Source organism: Nelusetta ayraudi, unplaced genomic scaffold (assembly GCF_046127955.1).
Source record: "Nelusetta ayraudi isolate G7.1 ecotype Tasmania unplaced genomic scaffold, CSIRO-AGI_Nayr_v1 ptg000011l, whole genome shotgun sequence".
In the NCBI taxonomy this organism is placed as follows: domain Eukaryota; kingdom Metazoa; phylum Chordata; class Actinopteri; order Tetraodontiformes; family Monacanthidae; genus Nelusetta; species Nelusetta ayraudi.
Window position 1 is genome coordinate 18,558,009 of NW_027466061.1, and position 19,170 is coordinate 18,577,178.

The 19,170-nt window shown below is 45.6% G+C and overlaps 1 protein-coding gene across 4 annotated transcripts in view; it reads right to left on the reverse strand.

Moving 5' to 3' along the window:
* Positions 1 to 11,512, reverse strand: part of rock1 (Rho-associated, coiled-coil containing protein kinase 1) — a 29,529-nt gene extending 18,017 nt beyond the window's left edge. For 2 of the 4 annotated variants that reach the window (XM_076021641.1, XM_076021640.1), the window contains exons 1-2: positions 10,663 to 11,511; positions 1,527 to 1,608 (exon numbers count right to left, since the gene is read on the reverse strand). In XM_076021641.1, the coding sequence (XP_075877756.1) occupies positions 1,527 to 1,608; positions 10,663 to 10,755 (175 nt within the window). In that variant the 5' untranslated portion in view covers positions 10,756 to 11,511. Of the gene's footprint in view, positions 1 to 413; positions 555 to 1,526; positions 1,609 to 10,662 lie in introns of those variants that run through there. The other 2 variants (XR_012926277.1, XM_076021642.1) reach the window with 2 other exon arrangements.
* Between the last annotated feature and the right edge of the window lie 7,658 nt (positions 11,513 to 19,170).

Below are 19,170 nucleotides of genomic sequence, written 5' to 3' on the forward strand. Positions count from 1 at the left end.
GACATCTGGTCCCTTCGGAGTAAAGGCATTGAAGGTTGAGAGCGTTTTGGTCATAGTTGACCTATTGGGATCATTTTCAATTCATATGGGAATACACAGCTGGAACGGGACTGCATGGAAAAGAGAGCGGGTCGGGCAGCGTCCAAGCTCAGCTGCTCTAAAAATACAGAAGAAAGCCTGAATTATTAAAGTAAGAGCATTTCAACATGAGTCACTTCCTCCGAGAGCGCCGTTCCCTGGGACTATTATCCCAACTTGGCAGAGGTATGGTTATAAAGAAAGGGCATATGAGAGTGGAAGAGGATTATTTTCAGAAGCTCTTAAGAAAGATGGAGAGCAAAGAAATCAATGAAAGGCCGTTCAGAGGAAAGAGCGCTTCAGGCCACGCTGGTTGCTGAGGACAAGTGTCTTACAGGGCAGTTTATCCATTAGTCCACATCCATCAATGGGTCCCCAACACTCTGTCGCCGCCATACACACACACAGACACGCACGCACACGCACACGCACGCACACACACACGTACTGTACCAAAAGTAATTGAGGAATATCTGGAATGGCACTTCTGGCCTGAAGGGTTGCAGGAGCAAAATGGCTAAATAGAAAACTGTTTTCTCTTGCCTGAAAATCCTGGCTTTAAAGTTACACTTAGATTAAAGCAGAGTTACTAGAAGGTCAAAAACATTCCTAAATTCTTAAATTATTTCCTTTAACACAGTTTGTGGGGCAGCTGCCCTCAAAATCACACCATCAAATAGATCTTTTAAAATGCATCCATGAACTGCACCTCTACTTATCTGCATGCCGTGCAGTTTCACAGCATACAAACTCGTGGCAATAGAACAGTAATATTTTCCCATGTAAGTCGTTGCTATGAAGTTGTTCTTAAGCATATTTGACCAGCCTCAGAAGAACAAAAAGGGATTACATATGAGGCAAGGGACAATAAAAGGTAAAGTTTACGGACATTTTTTTTTTTCTTTAGTGAGAGTAATGATACAACTTCAGAAAAGCAGCATGCGTGTTATTTTCACTTATTAAAGTTTGTGTCACGGATGTTCTGGCAAAACCACCAACAAAGCCGACGCCATTACGCAAATCAAAGGTACACTTCCTCAAAATGATGCCCCATTCGCTCGACACTGAAGCGTCTCTTCAGGAACAATCCTGCAGTGGGTACAGTTAGATCTGCCGAGTGAATAGAGAGATTCATCCTCACCGTCAAATGCAATACTGGTATTGGTAGCATTTGTGGGGGATCCCCATTCTGGGGGCAGTGAAAGGGAGAAACCATCATGACGAGGCACCATGTGGGTCACCAGCCATTTATCAAAGCCCCTTTGTTGGGGACACTAAGCAGCAGACACCTATTGTGTCCAACGCTGCATAGAGGCGGTGACCCAAAAACAGTCTTCTTTTCTGAGCCTGGGCCAATACTCATATGTGACAGGCCCGGCAAACACAAATGGGCCCAGTGAAAGACGTGGAGAGCTCACGGGAGCTTGAACATGACGCCAGCTACTTACATCTATTCAGGAAGTTGTCGATGCTCTTGTTTTTCCTCAGGGCAGGGAAGTCCAGATCATACACCAGAGCATCCAGGCCGTCCTGTAGGGGGAGGAGAGGGGTTAGCACGGGGGCGTTCCAGGCCGCAGCCTCCACTGGGGCACGAGCTTCACGGCAGCGTGAGAATGCGAGCGCAGTGTCGCATCGAGTCTTCGGCCTGTGCGAGAGCTGCATGTAGGTTATTCGGTCAGATAGAAGAAGATAGATGGATGGATGGATGGATGGATGGATGGATGGATGCGTGGATTCATCCAAGTTGTTCAGTTAGAGGATAAACCAAAGGATCTCAGAGTTACTTATGCATATGGCAAGCAGTAATAACATTTGCTCCAACCTTGTCAGAAGCCACTTGGAATGCTGCTAGAAAAGTTAAACAAGTTAGCACATCTACAACTGTCTGTAATTCTGCTGCTCTGAACCAGCTGCGAACACACAAGCTGGATCTGAAGATCTAATTTGTAGTCATATATATATATATATATATATATATATATATATATATATATATATATATATATGTTGTCTCTATGACTATGGCACCTCATATAATAACTGAATAATAGAACAGGAATTCACAGGCTAAAGATGGGCTTTATGAATTCAACACCCACAAAGTCCATCACTGCAGGCCACAGTTTGGAAACTGCTTTTTGATAAACATGGATATGCCATAGATACAGTGTTCAGTCTCTATGGCAGCCAGAGGTATAGATATGTCAACCGTGAAGTGTAAAGTGTATTATTTCGGAGAGAGAAGCTGAATGATAGGATTTTTTAGAAGATGGTCCATGAAGGTGTGGTCGCAAGACGTCAATCACAGCATAAAAAAAACCTATGTGGTCACGGTTTCTGCACAGAAAACAAGGGCCTGGCTGGCTAAGCAAATCAAAACTAGGGAAGCTCATGCAAAGTGGATGCAGCATCATATTGCCTCCAAGTAACTGAGTGATGTTAAAAATGTGCTTGTTCCCTTTACAGCACGCAACATTTCAAACAATCTTCCTTGAACACGTCAGCTGCCAATCCAGGAGCTGTGTTACATGGAATCTCTTTGGCATCAGTGAGCCAAACAAAACATTTAATCTGCCCTATTCTTTACACATCTTTGCAGAAGACAAGTTTTATTTTGGGGTGAGCCAGTCAACCTTCCTCACACTGTTCACATGAAGAAAAAAAAACAACCAAATAAAGGAAGTTCCTCTAAAAAATGCAGTCCACAGGGTGGTGTCAAACAATAACAGTGAGGTCAGCTGCGACTGCTGAACAATACAGTGCCAGAGCCACATTCTTATGAACTCCTAACTCAACTAGTTCTCACCATCATTTACATCTCACAACTTGAACCATTATATAAGTGATTTCAGTCATTAAGCCACCAGTGTGCCAAGCTGCTAACCGCCTGATGGCGCATTTCATTAGCGACAAGTGACGAATGTCTTGTTATGTTTGTTCTTTTTTTTTATATATATTGGGGATGTTGGCATCAAGAGCGATGAGAGGACGTGAAAATACATCTCCAGCAACGTCCATAACCTGTAAATCACTGATGATAATGATGCCATACGGCGTCTGTCTGTGACTTTCACTACTACTTTTCTGACAAACACGGACGCCGCGTCTCTGTAGGCGAGGCAGCAGCGGAACTGCAGGCAGGGTTCAATCTAATCTTCCATAATCCAGAATGCCTCAAACAAGGCAGGAACACAGGCACTTGAGCCCAGCATATGGTTTCACATTCCCTCGAGCAGGTGTGGGCCAGATGTGGAAGCTGGCCATCTTTGCCACAGGTCACATACATTTCATGCATTTTCTTGCTAGAAAAAAAAAAACACCCGGCTTTTGTTCTCCTTGTTGACATAACCTACATCATCTGCACACTCACTATTACGGAAGGAATCTCGTCCTTCCTGTATCGCCAACGTGCTTCTGTTAAATGACACATTGCTTCTCGCGTCGCCGAGCAAAACAATGATGACACATGGTGAATCAGCAGCTCAGTCGCCTTGAGGAATCCTCTGAGGTAACTCCGCTCCTTTGCCACCACGGTGGAGGTCAGGACCACGGCCCCCCCGCCCACAGTCGCCCCTGAGACACAAGCAAGCACCCCGAGGGAAGGGCGGAAACTGCAACGGGCGGATGGGAGGAGGGGGACAGGGGACGTAGAAGGTGCAAAGGCTGCTGGGTAGAGCCAAAGCAACCTGGACGGTTGTGTGCCTTGGATTCCATAAGAGGCTGGGCTGCAATCAACGCATGGCTAAATCCCAGAGAAGAGTTTGCAAAATAACAGCACGGTAGAGAGGACGGTTCACGTTGGTCCCACAGTGTCCAGGCAGACTGGAGGGCTGAAGGAGTGAGTCCTTCAGCGGCCTAATCACAAGGCTCTGTGCTCAGCAGTGCACGTTTGCATAACTTCCTGCCACAGAGAACTCTGGACAGCCACAGTGACATTCCTCAACAGGACTGTACACGTCAGAGAGCTATTTTAGGTATGCGGCCAAACAAGTTCACAACAAAAAGTGAAGGCAGCGAGCGAGGGAGGGAGAGAGGGTCGGGTGGGGAGGGGAGGGGGAGAGGGGGGGAAGGGTGGGAGAAATCCATCCCCATTACAGTGTCACATTGTGAGTTTTATTTTCATATTTTCAATAGGGAAGACTGCCTCTGGCTGCAGTATCCCAGCGTGGGTGCCAGAAATGCCAGGATGTGTTGACCTGAAGGAAAGTCTGCAGGAACACCAGCGTCACCGCACAGATGCATAGTTTGACAAACTATTCATAGTCCAATTGGCCATTTGAGGCAATGACAACTTTTAGAACCGAGAGAGAGAGAGTGAGAGAGAGAGAGAGAGAGAGAGAGAGTGAGGGAGGGAGAGAGAGAGTGAGAGAGAGAGCTGTTACAACTTTGAAGCGAAGCGACCTGAACCTACGCCGCCGTGTTCTCTGGGCACGTGCATCAAAAAGCCCCTTGTGTGCAGCACATTCAAGGCCCTACTGTTCCTCCTCGGAGCTCCGCGCCAAACTCACTAACGCAGATAAGGGGGTCGGCGGCGGGTTCACTTGGTATTCAGCCTCTAAAGCGAGCTGCGGGGATGCCATCCAATCCACATCTGCTACGAAGGCAAGGCGGTGCGTCAGCAACACGGAAACAGGGCTGCCGTGTTCTGTTGACACGGTATGTTTACGACCCACACATGGCGGTTTAATAGCAAGAGGAATTTGGCAGCTGATCTGGAGAAGACAAAGGAGAAGACATCCAGCAGCTACACGATATGCATGTGTGTATCGACAGGAGGAATAAATGACAGTGAGGCCATGTAACAGCACTGCTCAGAAAGCCCTTCTCTCAACAAGTCCCTCATACATTCTCATGTATTGAAGGCGTGCAGTCACAATGTAAACTCGGGCCGCCACAAACACCTGTTTCTTGCTCATTGGGCTCTCAATGCAAAAGTAAGCACATTAACCATAGTATAAAATACTGCAATAAAGAGTTGGGTGGCAGTGTCATGTTGAGTCCGACTGGGAAAAGCACCCAGTGTGAGGAGTGCTTTGGTCTTTCAGCTGGACCAGAATCTCCTAGCGGTAACATTTGCTCAATTTGCTGTTTAGTTCATATTACTTATCAAAGGACTGTGTTCTGGATTTAAACTTCAAAATAAAGTATTCATGGTTGAGCCACACATCCTGCTGCCTCATAAAGTGAGTGAAGAGACTCACTAGAGTTTGAAAAGTGGGATGAAATAGATGTTTGTGTGCGGGTGCTGACGGGGAGCAGTGAGAGCAGCAAACACTTTTTCCATCCTTCTACACAATTCATCGTTAAAGGTTTGATTGTGTAACTGATTTCTTTTAAAAGGACAACAACCCCCAGCTACAGACAATATATCAGCTAACTGTTGGCATTTCAGTCACAGCCAAAAGACAAAAGCGTGACGCTACCAACGTTTAAATACCAATGTATAAAATGTTCCTTTATCCAAGGTTTGTGTTCTTACTTTTGCTGTTGGTGGTTCCGCTGTTGTGTGTGTGAATGCAGGCAACATGGTGAAAAAGTGACATCGCACTATCATGAAGACTTTCATGTGCCATTGTATAGCAGTATGTCAGTAGGCCTGTATTTTTAGAAACCGAGCTGAATACCATCTCAACACAAGCCTTTTCTCCATCACACGCTTGTTCACTATTAGTCACTATAATAATGAGAACAATAACCAACAGGTTGCAATGGTCAGGTTCACAGACGTGGATGCTGCACGGCCAGGCGCAGTGGAGGAACTGAGTGGTAGCGATCCATGTTTCATTACGGCCTTGGGAAGAATGTCTGGGAAAACAAACTGGGATCATATTGGGACGCCGTGTTCGAACATATCTGCTGATGCGGCTTCAGCTAGGAGGAGGTGATACAACCCAGGAATTACTGAATAGTAAAGTGAGACGACACCCTTTCACACAATTTTTGAAAAGTGGCAATTAAGTGTTTAAAAACTGTATGGTTATACAGAAGCCAGGGGTTGAGATTGCATACGGCAAATATTTCTTTAAGCTTCTGGGTGGACACACACACACACACACACACACACACACACACACACACACACACACACACACACACACACACACACACACTTTTCCAGACATTAAAGTCTGAGGTAAAATTTCCATGGGAGCCTCGGCCACATCATCCCTCTCTGCATGCCAGCAGCAGGCATGTAGACCGGCCTAATTCAAGCCCGACTTTTCACTTCCTTTTCTGCCACCTCTTCAGAACAATATGCTTTCCACATGTGCGCCATTGTGCAGACAGCCTTTAGGATGGCCATCCGGGAAAAAAAGGCAGCTCCACTGTGGATGACTGAATGCACAAAAGCGATCGTACAAACAACTTGCCCACTTGAGAGTGAAGGCTGTCAGTGTAAAAGAGCACAGAACTTGGATCTATTTCCAACAAGTGGGGGGGGGGTGTGCTGCCTCCCAACTGGCAGCAGAGGAAGTAACTGTGCCCATTTGATGTAGAGCCCATATGTGTCTGGTGGCGGGATGCTGAGGTTCCTCGATATGAGAAAATGCAGGCCACATTTGAGTGGGTTGCACAATCCACACTTACATCCTTCTGGTGCAGGATTGATCCGTGTGGCAAACTCTGAAATATTCACACAAGGCCAAACTTTTTTCTTTCTTTTTTTTTGCTTTTGCTCCTGCTGTACATTATATCAAGTGACATATAATCCCACTTACCTAGAAAAACTTCATATGTAACAAGTGTGCAAGATAAATAGCCATGACAGTGAACCCAGGAGAAGCAAAACAGGGGCATTCCATTGCCTTATGAGGTCCCTGTAAGCCGGAATCACTGTCACAAATGCTTTCATGTCAAAATATAATCGAGTTACACCAACAGTGGAGAGCGCTCACGAGTTTCCACTGAGCGATCTCTGGGTCGTCAAGCAAAACTCCGCTGTCCTACCGTGGATTCCTGCGCTCGCACCGACCGACGACCGCCACAGACGGCGACCGTCGTCGCTACGCACACGTTTGACTGCCCTTCCAGCTAAGGAGCAGAAGACGCCGGCATACCTGATACGCGGTTAAGAACAACCCTTTCATTTAGGAAGGACTTACTGCCCTTTATGTCAGCCGAGGAGATGGCCATTTGCATGAAGTTCAGCCAACTGTTGTTGCCCTCGCTGAATGGCAGAGGAGAGGAGTTTACCTCCGACAACAGAAATCAAACAGTGATCATTATCATGCACAGATACATGGTTTCAACACGAGGACAAGTGAACCTTTATCATGCAGGTGACCCGACGAGTCGTTCCTGATGCAGATCTCGGCGAGAAACTTCAACTAAAAGCAGTGCACTATGTTGCAAAGCAGCCTGCGTGTTGAGCAAGCCTGTTGTTTCAGAGGCGTGAGGTGAGAAGAGCAGCTTGCCGGGACTTGAAACAGTTTTCCAATAACTGATTCCGCTAACATTTCTAAAGCAGAATTAAATAACATCCCTTTTCAGCTTTCCTGTGGATACAGAAGCTACAGCAGGAGCAACGCATCAAATAACTGTGGTGAAATTAGGAGGCACGGGTTCCCAGCGCGAGCCTCTAAAACTGGCACTGCAATATTTCTCTGAATAAATAAGCCGAGCAGCAGGGGGCTGCCTGACCACATTAAAATAATGTTGCTATTTTACATCATACCTTAAAAAAGATGAGGTACACACAGAACTGAGAGGTGAGTGCCGCAATCACATAAGGCCCACATTAGCGTTGCACTATAAATTTGTGTTACTAGAGTCTACATTTATGAAAAAGATAACCTGAAAGACAAAAAGATGTTAAAGAACAAAGACTGTGCTGGGGTTGATTCATGATAAACGCTCTCTCTTTCCACTTTCCATTTAGGAAAAAAACAATCTTAAAATCTATTGTGATAACTATTAGATTTCATCCAATTAATGCTGCCTCCCAAGTCATATATGTTAAAACAACAAAACAATTGCTGCTTTGGTTGCATGCATGTTGTTTTAGCAAAAGAAAAGCACACCAACAACTAACAAATGGCCTGGAGAAAAATGAGATGATTGTGTTTTTTTAAATGGCCTGCAGCAGATTGCGAAAGTCAGGTGAGGTAGCATTGTCGATGGACGCCCCTCCGGCAACAACCTGCAAGCACTGCATGGATTTTCTCCAGTTTATTTTGCTGCTCCACACTGGATGCACACACTCTGATCCACGTGTCCTGGCCGAGCGGTCTAGTGTGACACAATCAAATGTTGTTGTCCAGCCAAAGGTGTATATGCACAAGCTGTGACGCCCTCCCATATCTCACATGACCTGTGAGTCAGTCTGTACTTTTAGTTTTTCTCTGTTCAAAACTTGGAGGAAAACAACAAAACGCATGAAGTTGAGAATACTTGTATTTTCATGGAGTCAGTTGAGAATGAGGCCTGGCCAGGGCTCCACGTTTGGGGGGGGGCGGGGGGGGCAACCCAGCATGATAAGACGCTCTTCTTTCAGATACATTTTATTTTGGGGTGAAGATAAGGGTGACAAGGCTGGAATATTGTGTTACATAGGCCAGCAACAAGGTTAAGTGGTTAGTTGAGGGCCAAATGTCACCGTCACACAACACAGACCTGGCCCCAGCGTGGACTGGAAAAAGTACAGTCCCCACAGGGCTACACAAGCCCAGCCCAAGACCTGGGTACAGAAACATGTCCAGTAAAAGGCCTGCATTGTGCATTCTGATGGAACCTATTACTCATAGACAGGCATGTTGGCTGCTTTATGACTTAAACATACTGATTCACAGCATTTAGAAACATGAGTCTTCAGTCCACATAATTTTGGTTTATGGGCAGAGCGCAGAGCAGAGCCCACACCCTGCTACCTCTGAGCTGCCTGCCTGCCTGCCTGCCTGCTCACCACTCTCTCCAGGCGTGCAGAATGTATTTGGGAAGCACGGGGGAACTCTAGGCTAGTCAAAGACAAGAGGTTATTTGATTAGCATGGAATTTTATTAAGCTGTGGGTGGAGTCGCATGGTGGCAGAGGGAGTCTCAGCAAAAGGCCCCCATTCATTGATCAGACAAGATGGCAGAAGGGGGGGGGGGAGAAACAACACCCTTGTGTGTGCTCCTGCTAGCAGAAGCAGTGCTTGCAGCTTTCTGCCATTAAGAATGCAGAGTGTGTGCAAGTTTAGGTGAGTTTTAATTGCCTCTTTTTGCAACAGGATGGGAGGGAGGACCTCTTAGAGGAGGGACATTTACAGCACCAAAACCACAAACTGCCATAAAAGGCGCGTGTGCAGGTCAATGACAAAACACTGCTCCAAAACAGCTTTGGATCACTTTTTTTCGCATTGTAAATCAACATAGCCACTAAAGCAATTCATAGGAGTTACTCAAAACAAGGGAATCACTTGAGAAATGACTCACTGAAGGTGCACCACCTCGACAACCATCTGAGTGATTAAACAATGCAACTTCTGTAAACAGGGACCCCACCCCCATCCCCACCCCCCGGCTGATTAGGGCATGGACTGTGGGCAAGAAAACCCTGGTGTACCAAAAATTACTTGCATAAATGTTGCTCTCAAAGTCTTGCATTAAGGCACAAATGTCCCAAACTGGTCAGTGAGTCTTGACAGATGGCAGCGGCACTCGGCTGTCAGTCACATCCAGAAACGCTTGACTTGGCAACAACTTAGCATTTGCTCTCAGGTGAGTCGTCTCATGGGATGTCCGCACGTTGGAAACAAGGTGTAAAGGTGTCGCCTTGTGGTTTTGTCACATGACAGCAGTCCCCCATTTCCTCCTCACCAATGGCTAGATTTGTTACCCAGACAAGAAGAGGGCAGAGCAAACTAACAGGTGCACTGATGCAGCAGGACCACATGCAGCCACCGCTTCAAAACAGAGCCAATAGCCAAGCAAGAGTGGAAAAAGTAGCACACTCAACCAGCTGTATTCCAATGACCTAATAAACCACAATGATGACATCATGCGTCAGTACTGTGTGGTTCAAATTTTAAAAAAAGCCATCCGTAAAATGTTGATAAAATGTGATGACAAAAAGTTTTGTTTTGTGCTGCTTCTTCTTCTTTTGTTGCCCCAAACTCATTCTTAAATATCTAGCGACTTAACATATCTCTCAAGAGGAACTTGGCGTGTTTGTGAAATGGCTGGCTAATTCAATGACACTGTAGGGATGTGACCCCTTAACATGTACTGCAAAACAACAAAACAAAATGACCACCTGCCAATTCATTTGTAACTGCCACTGCTAAGAGTCTCGAATCGTTGAGGTGGTTAAGACGTGACAAGTTACTGTCTATTTAACGGTTGATCTGCAAGTAAAAAGGACTGTGCTGTTTCGACTGACGGAAATCTTTTAGCAACTGGTAAACACGTATCTCACATAAACATGCCATTCAACGTGAGCGCGTATGTAAACTAAAACGACGTGTCGGCGTCAATTTCAGTGCATTCCTTCAGTGATAATGGTGGCGACTTGTTGGTCACGGAAAGAATTTCTCTCCAAGGAGTAGCCTGAGCCCGAACGGTTGACTCGCTAGCTGCCTATATAGATAGCTAGCGGCGAACTTACCAGAAGGCAATCCGTGTTTATTTCTGACTTGGGGTCCTTCAACATGGCATCGATTTTTCCAAACCGAACCTCCATACTCTGTTCGGCAGACATTTTTGCTGAGTAACTCAGTCCCGGAGTTGTGTTATACACGAAAACGGCTCACTGGCGAGGCTGGCTAGCTAGCTTTAGCAGCCAGTGGTAGCTAGCTAGCCGAGCGTTCCTTTCTTCGTGTGAACTTTACACCGCACTTCAAAGAAAATGCATTGTCCTCCGCGAGCTTTCGCAGACGATGAAACGTTTAAGGTTACGCTGAATGTACAAAAGCCACATTTTCAGAATTAAAATGTTTTTTTTTCTCGTTAAGTGGCAAGTTTAGTGGCACAAGATAAACGCGGCGACAGATTAGTCAGCCTCCACAGGATGCCACCGAGGATAAGGGCTTAAATGTTGGTACATCCACACAAAAGGCAATTAAAAGTCCATTTCGAAAACACGGCTCGTACAGAGGTTACTTCGGGCCCGTCTCCATATCTGTGACAGGCCCGGGCAGAAAACGACAATAGAATATGACAGCTCAAAAGTAGAAGTGCTGGAGGGGGAAAAACTTCTGCTTCTTCCAAAATTCGATGTGTTTTAACGCAGCGGTTGCAACGTGCGTCCTTTCCTCCGCTGCGTGCCGTGCACCGTCACTGGCTGTCGACTGACTCGTCCCCGGTCAAAGCGTCTTTTCCTGAAGCCAGGGACGCTTCATTTCCAGACCCTGCTTGAGATAGTTTCTGAGGGAGGAAAAAAACAGCAGACGATGCCCGATTTTCTCCAACAGCCCAACCAACATGTCCGCCTTCCTGTTCAAACAACCCAGAGAAGCAACTTCAAAATGTCAAGCAAGGCGCATGCGTAAATAATGAACCATCGGCGCAAACCGCGACAGCAACATGTTGCTGTTGAGAACACGGATTCGACAGTTTTGTTTGTTTGTTTTTGGTTGGCTTCTATTTTATTTTGTTGCGCATTTCCAATAACAACACACTGACAAACCTCGTCTCTTCTCTTCTTGCATTAATGCAGCCCGATCATGGCTTCAGGGAAACCATACAATCATAAGTAGCCTCGTTTCTTTAAATTAGTACTTTGGAATGTCTAAAGTGTTGAATGCCTGTTGCTTCATTGAGTTTGGGGATGAGGGGAAAATCTTGCTTGTCCATTTAGATCTAGGTGTTGTTGTTTTTTGAATTATTATTATTATTATTATTATTATTATTATTATTATTATTATTATTATTATCATCGGGGATGCTGTTTCAATCATTGTAAAGGTCCAGTATGTATGATTTAGTGCCCTCATGGCTCATGGCATGAAACCATTTTGCAAATAATATTATCTTTTTTTTTTTCTTTTCTGGCAGCACTCCAGAAGTCACGTTTCCTACACCAGCTGTGGTGTCCGGTGTAATTGCGAAAAGCCTCAGCTGATCCACAAACTGAGCCCAGGCTGTCACAACATAGACTATACCGGTTTAATGTGAAGCCTTATCAGCATTAACATTTAATTGAACCTGTAATAGAACCCCTAACATCTTACCTATGCTGCTGATGTTGACTGCTGTAACTTGCATGTATCATGTCAATGAACTATTGTTATTACACATCATTGTCAAATCAATTGTTTTCTATATTTTCAGACAAACATGAACAAAATATGATATGATGGGCATGAAATGGGATTATAAATAGCTATTTAGCTGAGAAGTTGAAGATATTTCTTTTGTGAAATTAACACAATAAGTTTGTGAGGGTTCTCAGTCATCCAGGCCATCTTTGCGCAGAAGGGTTATGTTGAGGCAACTGGACTGCTGTTTGCAATCTTGAAAGACATTTCACCTCTCACCCTAAAGACTTCTTCAGTTCTAAAAGAGGTTTTAAAGTCCCCTGTATTTAACCAGCTGGAGCAGGCTGGGGGCGGGCCTAAAAGGTGTTGGACCGTCCAAAACACAAAAAGTTACGGTGAAATCTGTTCTCTGCATTTCATTTGACTCATCTCCCTCTGAGTGCAGCCATTGCACTCCACCTGGGTACCAGAATGTGATCTTTGACCTGTGCTTGGTAAACCCAACATTGATCCAATATGGACAATCACATGAAATTAACAATCATACTGATTTTTGATGAATGGAGGACGCATTTCCACTCAGCAGGGCCCACCTCCTCCAATTATTGAATAATCTATTACTTTGAATGAGTAAATAAAATCATTCATTTTTGGTCCAAACACATTGCTAAAATGATCTCTTTTTCTTCTGTTGTCTTTGTTCTGCTTGTTACCGCTCCAGTAGGGCCAATCAGCCAACAGGGGGCAGTGTTTTACCATTTTTACGCCTCGGTTCCTCCGTTACTCTACTCCGATGCACACGCGAAATTGACTTTTAAAGCCAATAGACCTACATATACTTACTAAACAGAGCCGCGTGCGCGTTTTTAAAAAAGGAAGTTGCGTTTCTATTCCGCCCTTTCTGATTCACTGGCATATTCCAAAGATGTTGCTCAGCCTCCGTCCGTTTCTTTGAACCTCTGTGCACACCTTCAACTCAAGAAACATTTCGACAGGGTTGTTTTTACCCCGTTTGTTGCAAGGATACGTCTGAACATATTGTAGTCTAGTTTGTGCTGCGTCACGTCGTAAGTGCATATATCGTGACACGTGATCACAAATGATGAATGCACATTCAAACTGTTCACGCGCTCAGCTTTGAGCCTTTGACTTCCAGGCAGAGCGCAACTTGCCTCCCCCCACCCCCGACCAAACGTCGTGTACAGTACTGCCGTGACGTCACGTGGCGGCGCCCTAGCCGTGCGCGTACCAGCTGTAGCCGTGCAGACTCACAGAGGAGGAGCGGCAGCGAGCCGTGCCGAGCCGAGCGGAGCGGAACGGCAGAGATCAGCAGCTGTGGCGTGCGGAGGCGACTCTGTCGAGAGGAACCAGGTGGCAAATTCACCCACAGACCTGCCGTCGCTGGCCACACAAAAGGTAAGCATGCATGCATGCTTCTCCCGCGCGTCACCCGTGCCGGAGGACGTGTCACAAACACGGTTTAACGCCGCTGCAGTACGAGCAGCCTGGGCGCACTCAAACTGATGCTCCAAGTTTGTCGAGTCCTTTCAGTGGCGTGGGATATTTGCCATGAAGTGTTTTGGCTCCTCGAGTCTATTTGCAATGTTAAGGGTGTATTTGGGGGTCAAAGGAAAGCTCGATGGTCGACCTTTTAAGTATATTTTGTTCCTCCGTGTGTTTCGCACTTGTGCCGTTGATGTGTGCGCAACTGACGTAGCACACACAAAGTCCGTGCAAAACATAAAGGTGTGTAAAGCACGTAGCGTAAACTACAATTAACTCATTTTCTATCGCTCAAACTTTGAAATCCAAGTTAAATGTGTAAATCTTTTTTTTTTTTTAAGTCACCCTTTGCCGACAAAGGCATATTAAATAAAATAAACCTGAAACCAGGCCACTAATTTGCATGTTTTTTTTTTTCTATCGTTGCATTTGCCTGGGGCTTGGTGTTAGAACAGGCTTGAGCCGCTCAGGTAAAACCATATCAGATAAGAGTGACCGAGTGGTGCGTTTGGTGGTTTGTGATTGTAATGACAGGCCAACCAGTCTGTCCTGACTTCGCCTAATCGACTCCTGTTTCGTGCCCCAAAGGTTGCATTCCTCCACTAGGGGTTTGTGCACCTTCAAAATGTCACCATAGAGCCAAGGCCACCAGATGATGAAGGTGTGGTGATGTTCACCTAGTGGCAAAGAACATGTGGAGTTTGCACCAAAACGGCCACTGCTGATATTGAAGCTGCATTTTTAATGTCAGTCAAACCAATGCAACTGCATATTATTTATTTTTCATTTACTTAAAAAAAAAAAAAATGCATAGATGTTAAGCAATGATGTCAACCGCCGGTGTGAATGCTATCCGCCTATTCTCAGCGAGACACCGGATGGAAACCACTGATTCTGAGCCACGCGCTATCATGTGTGAGCACATGCCCTGCAGGAGCAATGTGGATTGTGAATGTGCTGGGTGGCCTGCGTCGCCTATAGAGCACGCGCAGCTCTGCCGCAGAGGGCAAGGGCTAAAGAGGTCAGGGGGCTCTGAACACTGACCATCTGGCCCTTGAGGGGGCTGGTTTCCTCACTGGGTGTCTTTGTTTCTGGCAAACAATTGGGACTTAATCTGGTTGGGGCGGGGTGGTGGAGAGGGTGTAAGTAAGGCTTCTGTGACACCACTTCTTGCATTCACACAGGTTTCCCCTCTGCAGCCTTAAAGGAGTCATCTCTCTATTCAATGCTTCTTTGTGCAGAGGCAGTGGGCAGTTGTGGTCTTGCGACATGTCCCTTATATTTAGATGGAGTGAAACGGAGAATGATTTTCTAGGTGTCTGAATCTCCCGCAGATTGGTTTTGCAGAGGGAAGAATCATTGCATTGGATTTGTCTGACCTTCATCCTTTTGCTTGTTCACTGCGGGTCTGTTTGATATTACAACCATATGAATCAGCAGTACTGTGATTTGGGCTAGTCATTTAGAGTGACTGTATTGAGTTAAAATAACATAATGGGAAATAACTAAATTGAAGAAACAATTTGCTACACTGGACAAGCTCCAAAAAAAATACAAATATTCAACTTTTTGTCAATGAATGTTCGTGAGTTTTTTCATTTAATCACCAATTTATTATGAAGCAACTTCTTGCTAGTGAGAGTTAGTGCTATGGCACTAACTTACTTTTTCTCATTCTTCATTTACAGTTGACCTGCTGTGAGGCAAACAATTTTCAAAACTGTAATTTCTCATATATTAAAGCTCCCCAAAGAAGTCACAATAATGACTTCACTGGGGAATTCTCATTTGGATCCCTTTTTTCATTTTTGCTCCCTAATTATCCTGCTTTGTTATGACAAGCTGGCGTGTGATAGAGCACTCAGATTTCTGCCCGGTGTCATAACAAAAAGGCACACATGACAATTGATTACCAATCCACTCAGTAACAAAGAGGTTTCAGTTTCTGCTGCAGCATCGCTCAGTTCCTGCAGCACATCATACTGAGCTCGGATCAATAAGGAAAAATCATTTGCATTAAACAGCCAGGCAGACCAATCACTGTGTACGGTTGGATCACATAAAGCAGCGCTGGGGGAGCAGAAGTAGACTGATGCTGTTCTTGATCCTCTCAGATAGTTCTTTTAAGTTATTAGGAGCGCTCTCTGATCCTGACTGCAGAAGGTATAGGGATCCCAGCCACAGAGATCAGTGCCATTGTTTCACACTTTTCTTTTCTTTTCTTTTTTCGAGTGCAATGTCAGTAAAATCCCTGAAAACAGGTGGTCCTCAAAATAGCCATCGTCCATCCAGCTGCTCAGGCACGAGTCAGGACCATCTTTTCTCTTTCTTTTTTTCCCCCCTTTTTTCAAAGATTTTACTCTTTTGTTTGACATGATTGAGTTAAAAAGCAGCCTACACAGTTGGAATTGCAAATAAGTTGAAGCAGTATTTAAAAAGTGTCATTTCAGGTAGAAATTGTCATTGATTAGATGGAAAGCCACAATCATTGCTTTCATCAATATAAGTCATATATGTGTATATATATATATGTATATGTATATATATATATATATATGTGTATATATATATTTATATGACTCCTCTCTGCAGCTGGAAGCCACATCTGCGGGGTCAAATTCGGTCAGAAGTACAGCACAAAGGGAGGGAAGGAGATAAGGCTAGGAGGGCAGCAGGAGAGGTCAAGAACGAGACGTGATGGGAGAGGAGGTTAAAACAGATGTGGGGAGTGCTGCAGAGCGAGACCAGGCGGCCGAGCACAGGCAGCAAGAGATACAGAAAGCAACAATCGGGGAGGAAGTGGAAGGGGGGCACATGCAAGCCATTGACACGTGCAGCCAAACAGATCACAGCAGAACGGGGATGGTCCAAGTGTAACGCGCACAGAGCGGTAGGCCATCGGCGGCAAACTGTACATACAGTACGGAGGCACGTGACTCAAGTCAACAATTGGATCATTAATGGCAGTTTCACAAAGACACCGTCCCCTCCCCCGGCTGAAAGGACATGTCAAAGGTCTGTGACCTCTTCCATTTATGTGCATTGATCCCTCTGGTCGGGGGTGGGGCTTCCTCCTCCAAGCCCCTCACCGTCAGCTGTTATATCTTAGTTTCACCTGCAGGAAGCAGAACAATTATTTCATGATTGATTTATTTCTTTTTTTTCACCCCTCCTCCTCCAGTGTGTTTTTCCCTCTCTTCTCCGTCTCACTAATACCAGTACTTCAAAGTGGTATCATGGCCACACCAACCCTACTGGGAGAGGAGTCAGTGAGGTCTCAGTGTGCCTCGGCCAAGCTGCAATGTGTAGTTTGTAAATGAGGTCAGCTGGCTGCAGTTTTAACAATCGACCTCACAGCCACAGACATTTATAGGCACGCATCAGAGGTGGCTCACGTTTAGAAGTCAAAGATAAAGATGTTTCTCACAGCTGGAGAAAAAGGGAATTAAGTCTTTGGCGCTCGACGTCAACAGCTTCAATTTGTCATGGAAAGGGCATTAGGCCTCGGTGGCAGCAAAGAAAGGCCTCCTCCCCGAGGAGCTCCGGTGTAGGTACAAAATCTGTCCGGCCTACGGAATCTGTCCGGGGTCTTACGGCAACACTATTAGGACAAACTACATGGTGGTCAAATAGATAGATAGATAGATAGATGAAAGATGGCGAATTTTGGGAGGGCATTAAATGGGTTTGAACAGATCCTTTGGGCCAGACAGTAATGCAAAGTTAATGTGAGCTTAGATTGATATATATATTACATTTTCTATCAATCTATCTATCGTTCGATCGTTTGTTCGTAGTTTGTCCTAATAGAGTTACGGTATGCGACGCCATCGACAATCGCCGAAACCCCGAACAGATCTCGTTGCCGTCCAGACACCGCTAAGCTAATGACAGTTTGCCACGTCATTGAAATTGCCGGAAATCGCGACTGAAATCACCGGAAATGGTGGACCCTGGACAGATTACCTACACCGGTCCTCCTGGCAGACCAGTCTGCTGAGAATGAAGCTGCGAAGATTAGGTGCTGATAAGTATCTTGACCAAACCATGATTTATTTTTTTTTGCGATGAAGGTCTCACGTAGTTTTCCACGTGAGGCCAGCTAACGAGAACAAATATTGTCTTTGTTGTCGTGGTGACTGGTGCACACCTTTTGACCCTGAATTATTGCATCCATCTGCATTGTTTACAGTTAAAATATATGAAATGACATCAGACGTTTGTCTTTTCAAACACATTTTTTGTTTGTTTGTTCCATCCCCCCAACTTACAAACTTATCTTCATTCCGACCATGAATTGCGCTGCGACTCCAAACCTGTCTCGCGCCTTGGCGTTTAAAGCCCCGAGAAGGAACGAAGGAGAGACAGAACGGTTGGGTGGTGATGGATTTGCTCCTTCTGTCTTGCTACCACGTGGCCCTTCAGTCACGGATGGAAGGAATTGAAAGCCAGGGAAGGTAGAAAATTCATCGCCAAGGTGCCTGACCTGAACGTCCTGCTTTTTTTGTTTGTTCACCTTGTCATTAATTGTGTGTGGTGTGTGTGCGTGCTTGCGTTTTGGTCTGTAAATTCATGCACGAGCGGAACATGAGCAGATGGCACTTCCTGGGTCACCATTAGCTGTTATTCTGACATGCAGCTTCTTATCTCTGACCCCTCAGTCAGCCAATGAGCCGACCCAATCAGCCTAATCCCCGTTGGTGTCCGCCGACTCTTTCTATCATTATGCTTTTGACTGCCGCTCATGCGAGCTCTCGTAACGGCACTGTTAGGAAGTCAGATTGATCTAATTGCATCAAGGTTGTACCTCCGCTGTGCTCTTTGTCCTCAGAGTTGAGATAGTTCCTGCACAGAAAGCAAAGAAAGCCGGCTAGCAAGTCACCCTTCAGGATGGCTCAAGTCATAAAAAAACAACAAAAAAACACAAGTGCACTTGTGTGTGTTTGCAAAGGAAGTAGCATCGTGTCAAGGTCGAAGAAGGAATTTTCAGTCTTTTCTTCCTCAAGTCGAACTCTTTATATTGCAGTCGTAATGAGCACAAACAAGGCGGAAAACAACTGTTGGAGGCCGAGGCCGAGCATCTCCCGTTGCACCGCAGCACCATTGTGTCACAAAGTGTTTACCTCCTGGCTGCAGCTTTCCACTTTTTTTGCTCCATTTTTCCAAGATCCATCTATTGGGTTTTTTTCTTCTTTCTCCTTTGTCTGCGTGAGCGTGTGAAGAGCAAAATGTTCACGGAAGGAGATCTCCGCGATGACATATTCTCGTTCTCGCTGCTGGAACCTGGAGAGCGTCCAGCTGAGAATCCCTCTCTCTGGCTCCGCTGCACTGTTGTGGAACAGCGTGTTCTCACAGCGCGTACGGCTGTGCTTTTCCAGCCCCGCGTGAATGCCAACCCCAGAGGGACAGTAGTG